Source organism: Melanotaenia boesemani, chromosome 16 (assembly GCF_017639745.1).
Source record: "Melanotaenia boesemani isolate fMelBoe1 chromosome 16, fMelBoe1.pri, whole genome shotgun sequence".
In the NCBI taxonomy this organism is placed as follows: domain Eukaryota; kingdom Metazoa; phylum Chordata; class Actinopteri; order Atheriniformes; family Melanotaeniidae; genus Melanotaenia; species Melanotaenia boesemani.
The window spans coordinates 24,591,124-24,606,191 of record NC_055697.1 but is presented as its reverse complement, the minus strand read 5'-3'; the positions used below and the strand labels follow the sequence as shown (position 1 = coordinate 24,606,191).

At 36.6% G+C, this 15,068-nt stretch overlaps 1 protein-coding gene across 1 annotated transcript; it reads left to right on the top strand.

Moving 5' to 3' along the window:
- Window positions 1–11,596: 11,596 nt before the first annotated feature.
- On the top strand, window positions 11,597–12,409 carry LOC121656133 (proline-rich extensin-like protein EPR1). Its single transcript, XM_042011187.1, has one exon. The coding sequence runs from the start codon at window positions 11,597–11,599 to the stop codon at window positions 12,407–12,409; it is 813 nt and encodes a 270-aa protein (XP_041867121.1).
- Window positions 12,410–15,068: the final 2,659 nt, after the last annotated feature.

Sequence of the window (15,068 nt, the reverse complement as noted above, 5' to 3'; positions counted from 1 at the left end):
TTTGGTCATTTAAAAAAGTTAAGATATGAGAAACTTCAGTCTAGTGAAAGATTCTTGGACAAAAGTGTGACTCTTTAAGCAAAATTGGTAAGAAATTATTCCTGTTTTTTGCATTTATTGTTTCTTGCTCACTATGACTTGCATACTTGTCCTATGTTTGCTGACAGATGTTCTGTTTCTTCCACTGAAATGAGCCTGACTGAAAACAACAATAATGAAACATTTCAAAGCCCTGTACAGGATCATTTTTCAACAGAAAGGCACAAAACGAAGAATTAGCATGCTAGTATTTTACAACTACAGGACCACAAACATACAGTTGGAAGTTGCTGTAGTTGTTTTACGTCATTAGTTGACTTTAGGTCATATTTGTTAATATAAAGAGGTTTGTAGTTGCAGAAGATCTTACATCACATTGTGCTTCTTGTTCAGGTTTGGATGGACTTGAACTAATTAAAATCTGTGCAGCTTTCTTTCACTTCATTTTGAAATAAAGTGCACCTCAATGTGATTGACATATTTTATTTGTAAGCTGGAATTATAGTAATGCTTTATTTAGTAAATTGGAAAATAGAATGTAGATGCTATTACATAGTTTGGGTTGGTTCATACAGTCAAAACTATGTTTTGCCTTCCTTTCTTACTACATATCCTGTGGCACTTTTCTCAGGAAATGTGTCATGCAGATGTCACTAATGTCATGTGAGCTTGTGATGTGCAGAAAGTCAAACTTAAAACAAAAAGCAACACATATAAATATTTTCAAATTCTGATGTCTTCCCATGAGGAAAGTATTGGATATCCAAATTAACAGTTTTGACTTTGCTCACCTGAATTTGACTGCTCAGTCCAAGCTGCTCTCAAGCCCTCAGGGTTGATAACCGGTTTGTCTCAAACAAAATATATAATTGCTGCCAGTTAGTAGAGCAAAGGCTTCATTCAGTGATTCTGAGCAAGATTTTGTCTCACAGTAAACCCCTCCAGACAAAGCTGCTATTTACTCTTCATTAAAAAAACACTAAATGATGTTTATAGAGGGTTCAGTTTTGCTCAGTTACTTTTAATTCATGACACTGAAGAAAATGTAAAACATATGATCATTGCTTGCTAGACAGCAGTTTGTTTAAATGTTAACAGGAATCTGAAGGCTGCACGTTCTTGTGGACCTTATATAGAGACAAAAGTTCAAAAGATACTGAGATCAGTATCTGTTGAGCTCACTGTTTCAACACACAGTTTTGTGATTTTAAGTAGCATACAGTTAAAGGCTTGCATATATATATATATATATATATATATATATATATATATATATACATATATATATATATTTTTTTTTTTTTTCCTCCTCACATGTACCATGCCTCATTACACCACCTTAATATTGCATCAGCCATTTGACTCACTGTAAAGCTACCAAACAAGCAGCTAGACAAACACATCTAATCTCTGAAGCAAGCAAAAGAACTTTTTAATCCCATTTGGTTAAAGAAAAAAAAAAACATGAAGTGTTGTTGCTGAAACTATACCACAGGTTTCAGAATCAAAAGATTTGACATCTTCAAAAACAAAGATATCAAAGCTTCTCAATCACCTCAGGCAACTAAACAACCATTTGCTTCTGAGGTTGATATTTCAGACTGAACTCAGGGGAAAATGATGTGAGCTGCACTTTTAAGTGAAAAGTTGAAAGGCTTGTGCAACATCCTTGATACGATTTTTATTCACTGCTTTTATTTATTCTAGATGCACAGTTAGATATTGCTGCAGGGGGTTACCTTGCATTGTGTTTCTTTTTGTTGTTGTCTTGTTTTTTTGTATTCCATTGCATCAGGTTGTGTTACATTACAGTCTGTTGTATTGTTATTAAAAATTCACAAAAGTTAGCACTCAGAAAAATAATGTGGACCATGAGTGGAGGCTAAAGAACCCCTCTGGCTTGCATTATCTGCATCTACAGCAGAATATATGGTCTTTGGGGTGTTACCTTCTCATCAAATATAAAATATCAACACCCACTCTCCTACTTTTATATCTACCTGCCTTACACCTTTCTTGAAATTCAATACTACATCTCGTTTAAAATCTTTAAAAATGCAATTGCCAAATGCAGTATGCATTTTTAAAGATGTACTGTAGCTCTGAATCACTGACTTGATGACTGTCAGTCATCCAGATAAAACAGGGGTAATAAATACACTTACACATATAAAACAGGATGTACTACTTCTACAGTACTGATTCAGGGATTTATTATAGAAAACCTGATGCCCATGAACAGTAAACATAGGAAACATTTTCAGGGAATGTTTATTTTAATTGTACTGCTAACTTTAAAAGTCAAAGTTGAGTCAAAGTAAAGCAATTAGGAGAAATAAAGCCTGGATTGAGACTATTTCTATTGTCTTTTACTGCACCTACTGTCCAGCTCTAATGTTAACTTGATGCATTGGAAATCCCACAGTGACATCCAAACACTATTTAACCCTTTGATTCCCCATGTCCCGTGAGCAGGAAATGACAAATAAATATGTATTTTACTCAGTCTTCCTTTAAAGAAGTGAGTAATGATATGATGTAATACAATGGGACTTTTAAGAAAATTGCTCAAGTAGAAGGTAAAGGGGTGTACCCGTTTCTGTTAAAACCGGACTGATGTACAGCTTAGCATTTTGCTGATGCATGTTTTTAATTGCTTTATATAGCAGTGCACAAAATAAAGAAATTAAAGACAATCCACGTGAAAATTGCTAAGGCAAAATTGTGTTCATGGTCCAGATCTGCACCTGAGTAAATCACATGGATCACAAATATTCAAACTTTTTGAGAGTTCCAGTTTAAGTAAGAACATAAAACCTTTTTTATTTCTGCAGCAGTGATTTGTCTGACTTGGTTTTAATTAACAACAAAACATCGATACTTTGGACAAAATACAGCAACAAAACCAAAAACATGACAGCATTTTGTAAAACTAAAAAAAAAGCTGGAAAACGCAATATTTAGGTATTTTTGACAGTTGTTTTTTTTTTTAATTAAACAACATGTTTCTATTTAATTTTGTTTTTTGCAACTTCATTTTAATTCTGGGTTTGTTGTTTGAAATGTGTTGTTTTCTGAAACATTCCCATCTAAAATGCTGTTTCCAGTTGACTGAAATATTGTTTGTTTAAATGCCATTGTTTTGCTGCTGCTTACCGAAATGCGGCATTTTCTGAAAAGTGTTGTGAAATGCTGTTTCCTGTTTCAGGGGAATATATGTATTTTGTCTCCTATGACAAAAGCAGTCAAAAGTTCAGAGAAGATTTGTATCAAACAGGACAATTAACAAGAATTGGGAGGATTTAACTTTAGTTGGCAGATCACAACATGTGAAACTACATGCACAAGCACACTGGAAATCTTCAGAGAAAATTGAAATTATCAAAAAAAAGTACTTTGACTAAAGTAAAAAAAAAAAAAGCCATGTTATATCTTGTCCTACACTTTGAGATACCTAGGTTTCCCAGAAATGGAAGCAAAGATGGTGATACGAGGAAGTGGTGTTTAACACTGACTTGGTGCAATCTCGTATCAGAATTCTATTCATGACTCACATAAGCCACAGACTCAGGTAACTGGGCTGCTTGTGCAAATATTTCTGAGAAAACTGTGGTACAAAGTAAAAGCAGCAAAGATTACAGTAAAAGGGATGCAACAGGCAGCCACAGTTTCTTGACACCTGTTGTTAGCCACTGTTTAAATGTGCTGATTGCAAAATCTAGAGGACAAAGTGTGTTTTGATTTTAAAATAAAAACTATTTATACCCATACTGATTGCTTGTTGCTGTAGATCATTTATTTATTTTTTGCGATCACTATTTTTTTAACAACAATTTACTACACTGGTTTAGGTGCTGTGCTGGTAAATCTGGTAAGTAAGGGGAAGAAGTGGCCTTGTGTTTAAGGAGGTAGACTCTGCTCCCTGGTGTCATAATATGGAGGCCCACTCCTCCTAGTGTAGGATGGGTCAGGGGTGTCCAGCTTCGGTCCTCGGGGGCCACAATCCTGCAGGTTCTTGATGTGTCCCTGCTCCAAAACCGCCTGACTCAAATGAATGAGTCATTGTGCAAAACTTAATAGGCTGTTGGATCTATTTATTTTGAGTAAAGTGTGTTGAAGCAGGAAACATTGAAAACCTGCAGGACAGCAGCCCTCAAGGGCTGACTTTGGACACCCCTGGGTTAAATGTACAAAAAACAGTTTCCCAAATGGGATTAATAAAGTATTATTGACATGTTATAATGAGTAACCATTAATAAAAATGTGTTTACATGTGGGAGCAGCAGGCTAACCTTACCAATGCTCAACTAATCCAGCATAAGATAAGTTAAGGGGGAGATGTCACTGACTCAAGTCAGTAAGCACTAACTATAAACAAGGAAAAAGTTAAACCATTTCTTCCCAGAATCAACAAGTTCTGAGAGCCAGTGACCATATCAAGAGTGCAGCACGTATTTCAGGTTTATTTATTTGCACAGTCAAAGTCATCTCAGGGCATTTTACAGACATAATCAGTTCAAGCCAATTTATTGTGATCCAATTAAGCCAAATCAGTATTAAATCCTCACTAAAACAGTGGTCCCATTAAATGGCCAGATCAAATTCAATATGTAGCTCAAGTTAAATGTTCATGTTACCACATTAACTATCATTTTGACCTCAGAATCACAATTCAATACAGACAAAAACATTTAAGATCAGTTTTCAAATTTTAAAACTGGTGAAATTGCCTAGCACGTGGCATTAATGTCTTAAACCTAAGCTTGTAGTTTGATTCCCTAACCTTACTAAAGAAATCAAAGTATAATATAACAGGGGGACTAAGAAAGTGGTGGTATGTGTTACTCTGCAATGCATAAACTGTTGTAACTATTAAGTGTAAAGGCCCATTGTAATATAGCAAACTGACTTCATTACTAAGACAAAAGAAAAATTCACAGTTTTATCTTTAACATACTGATCATTGCAGCACTGCAAATACCGGCTGGCGCCGGCTTATTCTTGAAACTGAAACAGATGTCTTGTTGAGCTTCCTTGAGCCAATGAATCATAAAGGAACCAGCGTCATCCATGGAGATACTGTAGGAATAATGTAAGAGTGTATTTACATTTAATTTGTCAAGACTGCAGAATGCTTCAAATATTGTATCATAAATCATTTGCAGCAACTTCATCTTCTTCATTCCACATTTAAGCAAAGGTCAATAAAAATCATTTCAGCTGAAGACGAGTCATTATGGTGGCTGTGACTGCATTCCTTGGAGATGTTTTGTCATTGTCATGTAGCCGTCACGCAGTCAAAAGACAACCACATCTAAAGGCCTGCCTGGGCCCCACGGGATAGATGTGTCACTGCACTTACCTGAAAACATATGTCTAAGTATCTTTACATTTGTTTATACAAACTGTACCATGTTTTTTCTGCTTTTCCTCCACCTTTGATCCATTTTTCAATTGGTCCATAACCATCTGATTAAAACTAAATATTCAGTTTTCCTGTGGAATGAAAAGAACAGTTGCAGCTGTGCTGCTCAAATAATAACATAATTAAGTAAAAATACCAGTGAGGAATAACCTCATAATTACTCAGTCAGGTTCAAATTTGAAATTGAAATATTTGAATAAAGTATTTTCAGTATTTGTTGAATAGTTACCAGGTTATTTAAATGTTTACTGGAAATCACCGCAGAACACAACGAGTCATCATTTAAATACCTTTTGGAGGAAATTACATTCATTCACTGTTGTTTCCTCCAGATTTACAACAGCCATAAGCTTTTGTCACAGATCCATTACATAACCTTTAATAAATCTGTCTCCAATGATTTTATTATTTTATGTTTGAAAGATTTACTTTTTGTCCCCAAAAATTGTAGTCAAGAGACATAGTGAAACAGATTTATGTCTCTGCAGCATTACAGCCACACACATACACACTTGACCTTGTGTTAACTCGTGGCCTGTTGAAAATCTCAGGTACTTTCCATTAGGATCAGTCCCTATTTGCAGAAATCACACCACGCTTAAAGTCCCACCCCTATAGGTTCTCAAAGAGCCAATCAGCAATCAGAGAGTTTTTTTTTCCTTCTTCCCCTCCTTCTTCTTTTTTTTTTTTTTTATTTTTTATTTTCTGTAACCTGAGGTTCATCTGTGATCTCAGATGGGAGGGCAACTTGGTGTGAATGGTTTTTAAGAAGATCCCCCTCTAACTTTCAGACATTTGTTTAAAGAATATTTGAATATTCAAAAAAAAAAAAAAAAAAAAAAAAAAATTTAATGAAAAGCATCATTAGGGATCATTTGTTGAGCAAAGAAAGAAATCATTTATATATATGGCATTATTAATGTTCAAATCTGGTTAAAAATTGTTTATTAAACAGTACCTGATTTGACTGGTAGATGTCTGTTGCAACAGGGCGTTTTATACATGGTGGTGTCGGTAATGAACTAACAATGACTCATTTCAGTCACGAAGCTGAAATACCAGGGGGGCAGGCATATCTGCATGAGTGGTAATTTTCAGGAACAATCCCCATGACTTATTTAGGAGACATTTTTGTTGGTTTCTTCCACCCTATTGAGTCAACTCAACAAATTACATATATTAGCAAAGACAGCAGGCAGATGAGGTTTGCTGGTGTTATATAAAGGAAAAATCTAAACCTTTGACCCCCATTTGGGAACCTGGTTGCTCCATGAGGGTACTTTCCTGACATGGTTTAGTCCCACTGCAAACAAATAAGTGAGATTTCTCACATATGCCTTTTAAGAAGGGAGTGAGCCACCTTCACTGCCTATCAGTGTCATGATGAATGTGATTTTCTGTTAAACTGAATGAAATTTGCTGTTAAAATTGATGCAGTGCCAAGTATGACCAATACAGAAACTGATACCAAAACTATTCTTTTTTTATTTCCTTTTCTGTTTGTCTTTTCTTTTAAATGCATCCTCATTATGCTAAATATCAATCATTTTTCATGATCCCATGATTTTATTTATTTATTTTTTTTTTACTGTTTAGTTAAGCATTCAAAAGATCCTAAGACTTTAATGGAAATATTATCATATTACAAAACAGAACTTAATTATGAATGAAATTATAACAGAAGAATAAATGTTTGCAGGTTTTTAGGGAGTTGATTTTTTTAGAACATCAAAATAATAAAAACATACTTCTCCCCTTTAATACACTTTTCAGCTATTTTTTCCTCTACAAAAACTACACAAAAAACTTAAAAAAAAAAAACACACAAAGCATTTTTGGGTTTTCTTATGCAGTCAGAAATATTCCATTAGGCCCACTTTAAGTCCCCGCCCTGTAGAGGAGAAAACTGAAACTAAAGTATTGCTTGTAAAAGTGTCCTTTTATCTTTTAGTGAAACCTGTTTGAGCGTTTTATGCATCTGAGGTCTGATGCATAAAACTGCGGGTATTTTCACGATCAGCACTGCATCTATATATAAAGAGGGAAATGAGTATTCTTTTTGCCAGAAATTGTTCTCTTTTACAAATTTCATGTTCTCAGCGTACCTTTCTTCCTAAAACATAAAAAAAACATGCATGATATTTTTTTCATGATTCTATACTATGTGTAGGAGTGAATGCATGTGAATAGTTGCTTTTTTATTTGCCCCTGCGATGGACTGGCAACGTACCCAGGATGTGCTCGGCCTCGTCCCAGTTAGGAATATGCTCAGCCCTCTGTGACCACGAACTGGATTAAGTGGCTAAGGAACAATGGATGAATGGATAAGAAAAGGGATGAATGGATGGATTTGTGGTTTTGGTTTTTCAGTCATGACTAAAACAAGAACTGTTGATAAGAAAAAAGTAAAAGAGATCAACTCTGTTGAATCAGATTACAAACAAGAGAAAATGTGCATTTATTTAATCTGCAACATGGGGATGATCAGGTGGCTAAAAACAGATCATTGCTATTCTGGCTGTCTTCTTAAGCAACTTGGAAATTTATTGCAGGGAATTAGTCAATCTTCTGTCAAAAAAATCAGAGTAGTGTCATGGCACATTTCATGACACTCCTGTACTTTCAGTACTTGTTCTCTTTTTAACTCCTATTATCATCTTTGCACACCAATTATACTCGACTGTGATACTTGGTTGCATTTATTTACAGCTCCACAATTTAACTAGACTATGTTGTAAAATTTGATGATAAGAAACAAAAGCATGACAAAAATCCCTGCCATATTGATCAGTCTCTACAAAATTTTTGTTATATATTAAATGATGTTGCTTCTTTTTCCATTTCTACCTTATTTGAGGTTTAAATTGCTTTAGATACACGTACGTGCTCAGCATCAGGGCTCGAATTACACTGGAGCTTTTGGGGGAGCCTTTGTTGGGCGTGGACCTTGACTTCATGTGCATGTGCATATATATTAGTGCACGTAGCACGGTCAAAAATATGGTTACTACAAAAAAGAAAAACAAACATCTCCTACTACTGTATGCAGCTTATTAAATCAAAAACAGGGATGGAAAGTTCTTTTAACAACCACAAAAGAAAGCATATAAAGTTCTTTTTGTATGGACGCTCACAGCATGCTACAAACAAAGAATGCTGCTGTCCACTGTGCTGAAGGAAACAGAACGGATCACATTTGGAGGATTTAATTATATAAATAAAATAAATAAAAAAAAACACAAAGCTCAAAACTACACATCAGGAACCTTTCTGAAAAATTAAATGTAACCTGAAAGTGAACTATTTTTATGGCTCCCCCTCAAAGTATCAACTGAATGTTTTTAGGGGGAGCTCCTGTGCCTTTCAGGGGAGCTGAGCTCTCCTTAGCTCCCTCGTAATTCGAACCCTGCTCACCATTCTTTCTTTCTTTATGAATCGTATTGGTGAAGAAAAGTAGTTTAATGTTTTGTGCGTGTATGTAATACATATTGTTTATGCATCTGACCCTGTTGTAAGGTTGCAAATGCCCGTTAACACTGCTGTGGCAGCAGTGTCTGGCATTAATTTAAAGTACTGAGATAATCTGCTTTGTTGTTTATCTAAATTTGTCAGAAGCACGTACTATGACTAGTGACTTCATTGAGAAAATTGACTTGGTGACTACTGAAAGAAAGTATGGTGCCAGAGACATCCCTAAAATGATAGATCATCACTAAGCCTTAGCAAATTACTAATTAAGCCTTTATTGCTGTTGATAAACCTTTTACAAACTCTTGAACAAATGGGCTTATTAACAGAAAGTGGTGCTGATTCTTTTAAAACCTTTACAAACTTCATTCTGTGTGACTCTGCTGTTGGTTCATTGTTTTCTATTTGATTGTTTTTGTGCAGTCAGGTAAATTTCTGCAACATCTGAAAGCACCTGGCAATTCAACAGATTTTGAATAGAACAAGAGGGACAAACAGTTTTCTAAACATGTAAAAGCATGCATGAACAAACCCACACTTCTTCATCTCCCGTCTAACGGGTCTAAACTCCCCCCAGATTCCCTGCTGTACTAAGTATACCATATCGAGGGTTGCTTAATGTTCTGATTGTTATGAAAGACAAGGTGCTTTGTCTTGCTGAATGTTACAGTTAGAGACTGGCTGAATTTCTAGTCTGGTGGAAAATAGAAAATATCTAGTTTTCTTGCTGTAGTCATTTGCAAATTTTACCACAACATGAATGAAAAGACAACATGTAGTGGGAGTAGTGGTAATGTTTAAAAGGTAAACTAAAAATAATGATCAGTATAGTGGGTTCCTCATAATTTGGCGCATGGTGAATGAACAACTTCCATAAATAACAGTAACAAGCATCACTATGTGAGTCCATTGATAAAAGAGAAAAAAGCCTTATGTTGGGTTTTTGAGGATCTTGTTTTATACAGCTAAACGGGGATTCTAGATCTGCCCATTTCGAGCTTATCTGAGGAGTAGAAGTGCGTAAAGGTAAGTCTGCGAGAAAAGGAGAGAAGAATGGCAAGCAGTCAAAGATTTCTTCTCAGCAGCTGATAAAGGGAGTTAGTAGCTAAGGGTAGTAAGAAAGGACGCCAACTGGGCTGTCAGGTGAGCTGATTGCACCTAGAGGTTGATCTTGGGAAGCTGGGATTCACTGCTGAACCTTCTGGAGGTGTAAAACATCAAGGAAAGATGGGTCCTCACTTTGTAACCCAAAGGGTGTCATCGCTCGTCTGGCCATCCTACAAAGTCCATATCTGTCAATCAGGTCCAGACTACCTCATAGAGTGTTACGACCCAATTCAGGAGTATGAAAGGTGCAACAAAAGTTGCTTCCGTAACAGAGTCTCAGTGGTGTCTCAGGTATGTAATATGGCATAAAAACACTCATCCTACACAACAGAACAGCTTACCCAAATGGTTTGTTATTAGGCAATGTTGTCTGATTCAATTTTTCAAGCCTTACAGGAAGTACTTCCTTCATGTATTACAAAGAGTTTTCTGATAAGGAAACCAGCGTGGGGAAATATGCACAAAATACATTCCCGTATATTATCACTAAAGGCTGTAATTTTCATCATGCATCACATGTTTTTTAGCAATATAGATATGTTGTTTATGATTCAGAGAAGACTGAGGGTTTTGTTGATAGTGACTCATGCTTTAGAATCTTGGTAGACTTTTTTTAAACAAATCACAGTCAGTTACAGTAAGTGTTTTAAGCATGCATAAGTAAGCTGCACATCTGTTATATAATTCTTTTGTCTTGTCTTGATTTCCCCTGCTTTAAACACTGCCACGTGGTACAGCAGTTATCACCTATTCCTGGTCCTTGATTCTGTTGTTATATATATATATATATAAAGCTTCCTTGTGCTGCCTGTGGGATTTTTCCCCTGAAACTGGAGTGAGCACATTGATTTTATCATAACTGTTCTGGGGAGATACCACATACACAAATGACACAGCAGAGCCTTATTATGAATTGACAAACCAGTTGCCTACCTGCCCATTAGAAGTTGAGCAGGTAGTCAGCTAAGCTGATGATTGCAGATGATCAGATAAAGTGTCAGTCTGTGCAGATTTTCAGTTTTTCAAATTGTTGATATTGTTGTTTTTGTATTAAGAATTTTTACCCTATAAACATAGTAAATTTGGGTTTGAGTTTATAACTGTAATTTTCCTTTTAGTAGTCACAATATATTGAATAGACATAGAAAAAAATACATTCTTAATCTGAATAAAGAGTTTTGTTTGTTTGTTTGTTTTTAAACAGGAACATAAACACATATTGCACTCAAGTGCCAAAGTCTTCATTTTTATCTCAGACTTTAAAACCCAGTTGTTATATTAAATAGAAAATAAAGCAGTTTAAAAAGTTTGTTGTTTCCTTTTGATAATAATAATAATAATAATAATAATAAGAAGAAGAAGAAGAAGAAGAAGAAGAAGAATAAGAATAAGAATAATAGTAATGCATTTCATGTGGATTGTCTTTACATGCACACACAACTGCATCTGTCTCTCCCCTACTTTTCTGTTTCTGTCTTAATTAATGATAAAGGACAATGCTACTTGTGTTTTACTTGGGCAACAGTTATTGGAAATAAACTGTTTTTCACTACTTTCATGGCTGAACTGATGACAGAGGCATGGGTGGTGCACCTTGTGGCTCTCACCGAGATTCAGTCCCTGGATCCACACCCCAAGAAGTCTCCAGCTCTCAGGCCCACGTCCCCTGAGTCGCCTCCAGTTCCTCAGTCTGCTCCGGCTTTGCAGCGTCCGACGCCAAAGTTACTGTCAGCTCCGGTTCTGCAGCCTCCCATGCCTGCTCCCCGGTCCTGCGCGGCGCAATGTCTGATGTCGGCTCCTAGGTCCACGCAGCCGGTGGCTCCTCCCTGTCCATTGGTTTCAGGCCCCAAGGGGTTCTCTACAAGAGACGCTCCTTGTCTGTGGCCCGTGGTTCACCCTGCTGAGAAGATTGCTCCTCTTCGACCTCTGGCACCTGGGCTTGCTATGAGGTGGACATTACCGAGCTCCCAAGAGCTCCCTTCCGTTCGACCTCCTGGTTGCCTGCCAGAGACTCTGCTCATGTCTGTGCGACCTCCCGGTCGCCAGCCAGAATTATTAACTTGTGCCTGTGCTCTAGAGATTCAGTCAGCGCGTCCCCTTGTGCTCCAGCAGCTCCACTCTGCACGCCTGCCAGAGGCCCAGTTCCAGCCCGTGCAGCCCTCTGGCCGTCCGTCAGAGAATCCGCCTGCTCGGCCGCCGGAGATCCAGCCTGCTCGTTGTCCAGGTCTGCCTCCAGAGCTCTGGTCCAGGTCAGCTCATCCTCCGGGTCCTCCTCCCATGACCCGGCCCAAATCTGCTTGGTGTCCCAGCCGTCCGTCTGTAGTCTGTCTGCTGTCGTCGCAGCCTCACGGCCGGCCTCCTGCATCCTGATGGTCGTCTTGGCCTTCCGGCCGTCCTAACAGGCCGTCTGGAATCTCCAATCAAGCCAACCTGTCACACCTGTTTCCCATTGATTCACCAGCCCTTATCTACACCAGCACCACAGTCACTCCTTGTCGGACCATAACCTAAGCACATACTGGACTCATCCCTTCTCCTTTCCAGGCTCCCTGGTTCCCGTCCCTCCAGTCCCTCCTGCAGTATCTGTAAGACCATTTCTTTGCATTCTTGGTCTATTAAAGTTTGTTAATCTATCATCGGTCTCCTTGGGGTCCTTGCGTAACAATTAAAGCAATGAGCATTGAATCAGCTATGTATTTATGAACTAATCCAAGATTTAGAAAAGGCAAATAACACCTTAAAGGATTTGAATAAAATTATTTATTCTGACTTCTATTAACTTAAGAAGGTACTCACAAATATTTGTGGGGTTTACAAACATACACATAAGTGAAGTTGTGTATAATGTGTTTGAAAGTCAGAATTGTAAAAACTTTATATATTTTACAAAGAAATATATCTGGTAGACTCAAACCAAAATGTAATTGAAAACAGGCAAATAATTCAGAAACACTGAACATTAATTAGTGCAGCTTGAAAGTTTAGCTTGAAGTCTGGCAAGTCATCAAAACCTCAGTTTGTTCTGTCCTTCTCAATTAAATATTTTTAGCTTTATTCAAAATCCTTCATCTCTGTGTAATAGGCTCTGCCATACTTCCTAGCCAAATGTCCCTTTTCCATTTTTGCATGCCTTGACTTAAGACAATTACTAAGGGTGTTCCCTATGCCCTTACATGCACCTCATTTACTCATGTGAAAAATATTCAATTTTTTTTAAACAATCTTAAATTTAGATAATGTACATTTTGCAGCGCATTAAAACCATCTACACTGAAAAAGTTAATCATCAGGCAGATGGTTTTCATTGTGGCAGATTGTGATTTTTATTTATTTTTTTTTAACTTCATAAATTCACCAGAAAATGTGACTTGGAGCCAGAAACTGAAAAGCCATTCATCAGTTACAAACGCGAATCCTCTATTTCTGTTGAACTAATCCAACATGACTGTAAATTAGTAAATGACAGCAAGGTCATCTTTCATCTTCTTTCAGATTTAGCAGAATCTATTTGTGGCATCTGTTGTTACATATTATTTCTGTCTTGTGTTTCAGTTTTCATCAGAATCAGACTACTTTATTGTCTATTTCATTGTCAAAATGTAAATTTGTCTTTGGCAAAAAAAACAACAACTATACAATACAAACAACATGAAATAATATAAGCAGATCAATTAAAAACAGAAAATAACACTGAATAAAAAACATTAATTTAATGTTTTTATATTCTTCTACTGATCTATCTTCTATTTAGATTTCAAATTCCACCAAGAAGATGGTGCATTTGTTTTTCTCATACGAATGGTTTGCATCAAACTTGACCTCAGTAGGGTTTAAAAAAAAACAAAAAACAAAATGGACTCCTTCAGTTTTAACTCCTTTTTTAAAATTGCCTAACAAATGTGCTTTATGAAGTGTTTGCAAGTGAATAAGGTTGAAAAACAACAACAAAACAAACAAAAGAAAAAAACAAAAACAAAATAAAACCACTTCAAGACCTAACTGGGAGTTTTGAGTAAGTGAGTAAAGGGAAAGCGTGCACGGAGAGCACTATGACTTGGCCAAGGATACAAGAATTACAACACTTCCTGATGATGTCACATACTGTGTGACTATTTCAGCCTACGTGCGGTGTTCACATTTCAGAATGTCCACTAGTGTGGTTTGAAGGACCCGTAAGACCTCAGATTTTTAGTATAATAAAACTATTCAATAGTTTACTTACATTATGATAGTGACACCAATCTAATGTCATCAAGTAATAAGTGTTGACAATTTAAAAATGAGCAAAAACCTTCACATCTCATTGCTATGCTCTAAATGTTTAGCAAATACAGTTTATGTTCAAGTGGATGTTTGTTTAGTCACATTTAAGATGATGTATTTAGACCACGATGAATGTTGGGTGCGGTTAGTGGCTCTTACATGGCAGGTTGTAAAAGGAGTTGTAGTGTGAAACTGTGTGATCGATGCTGTTTGCAGTTAAGGACCAGCTTAGCACAGGATGTGTTTTTATATGCAACTCACATTATACATTCACATTTTTAACTCTCCTCAGTTAACTTTTTATGCTACAAAGAGCATATGCTTTATGTAAAACACTAATTAACTGGGAGAAAAATAAATGTGATATTTAAAATTCACCACTGCCGTGTAAACATTTCAGATATTATCTACTATTGTTTGCCCTTGGTGTGAGCACACATGTCTCGTTCCACATGTTAGGAATTCAGTCACTCAAAAGATGGCATCTCTGTGAAAAGTGAAATGTTTTACCTCGTGTGATCCTAATAGTCACAAAATGAGTTTTTAATGAGAAGCAGATGCTTTTATTATTCCATGCAGTAAAAATTGCACTCTGAGTGTGTTTGGTTCATGATTCACCACTTCACTGTTAACCAGCCATCATTTAGAGTTGTAGCATTATTCAAAAGAGAAAAGAGAACAAACTGGTGGGCAGAGTTGTAAAATGTGGATGAGTTATGGTAATAAAAAACACTGTGGTTATATGCAGTTTTCCTTTTATCCAAAG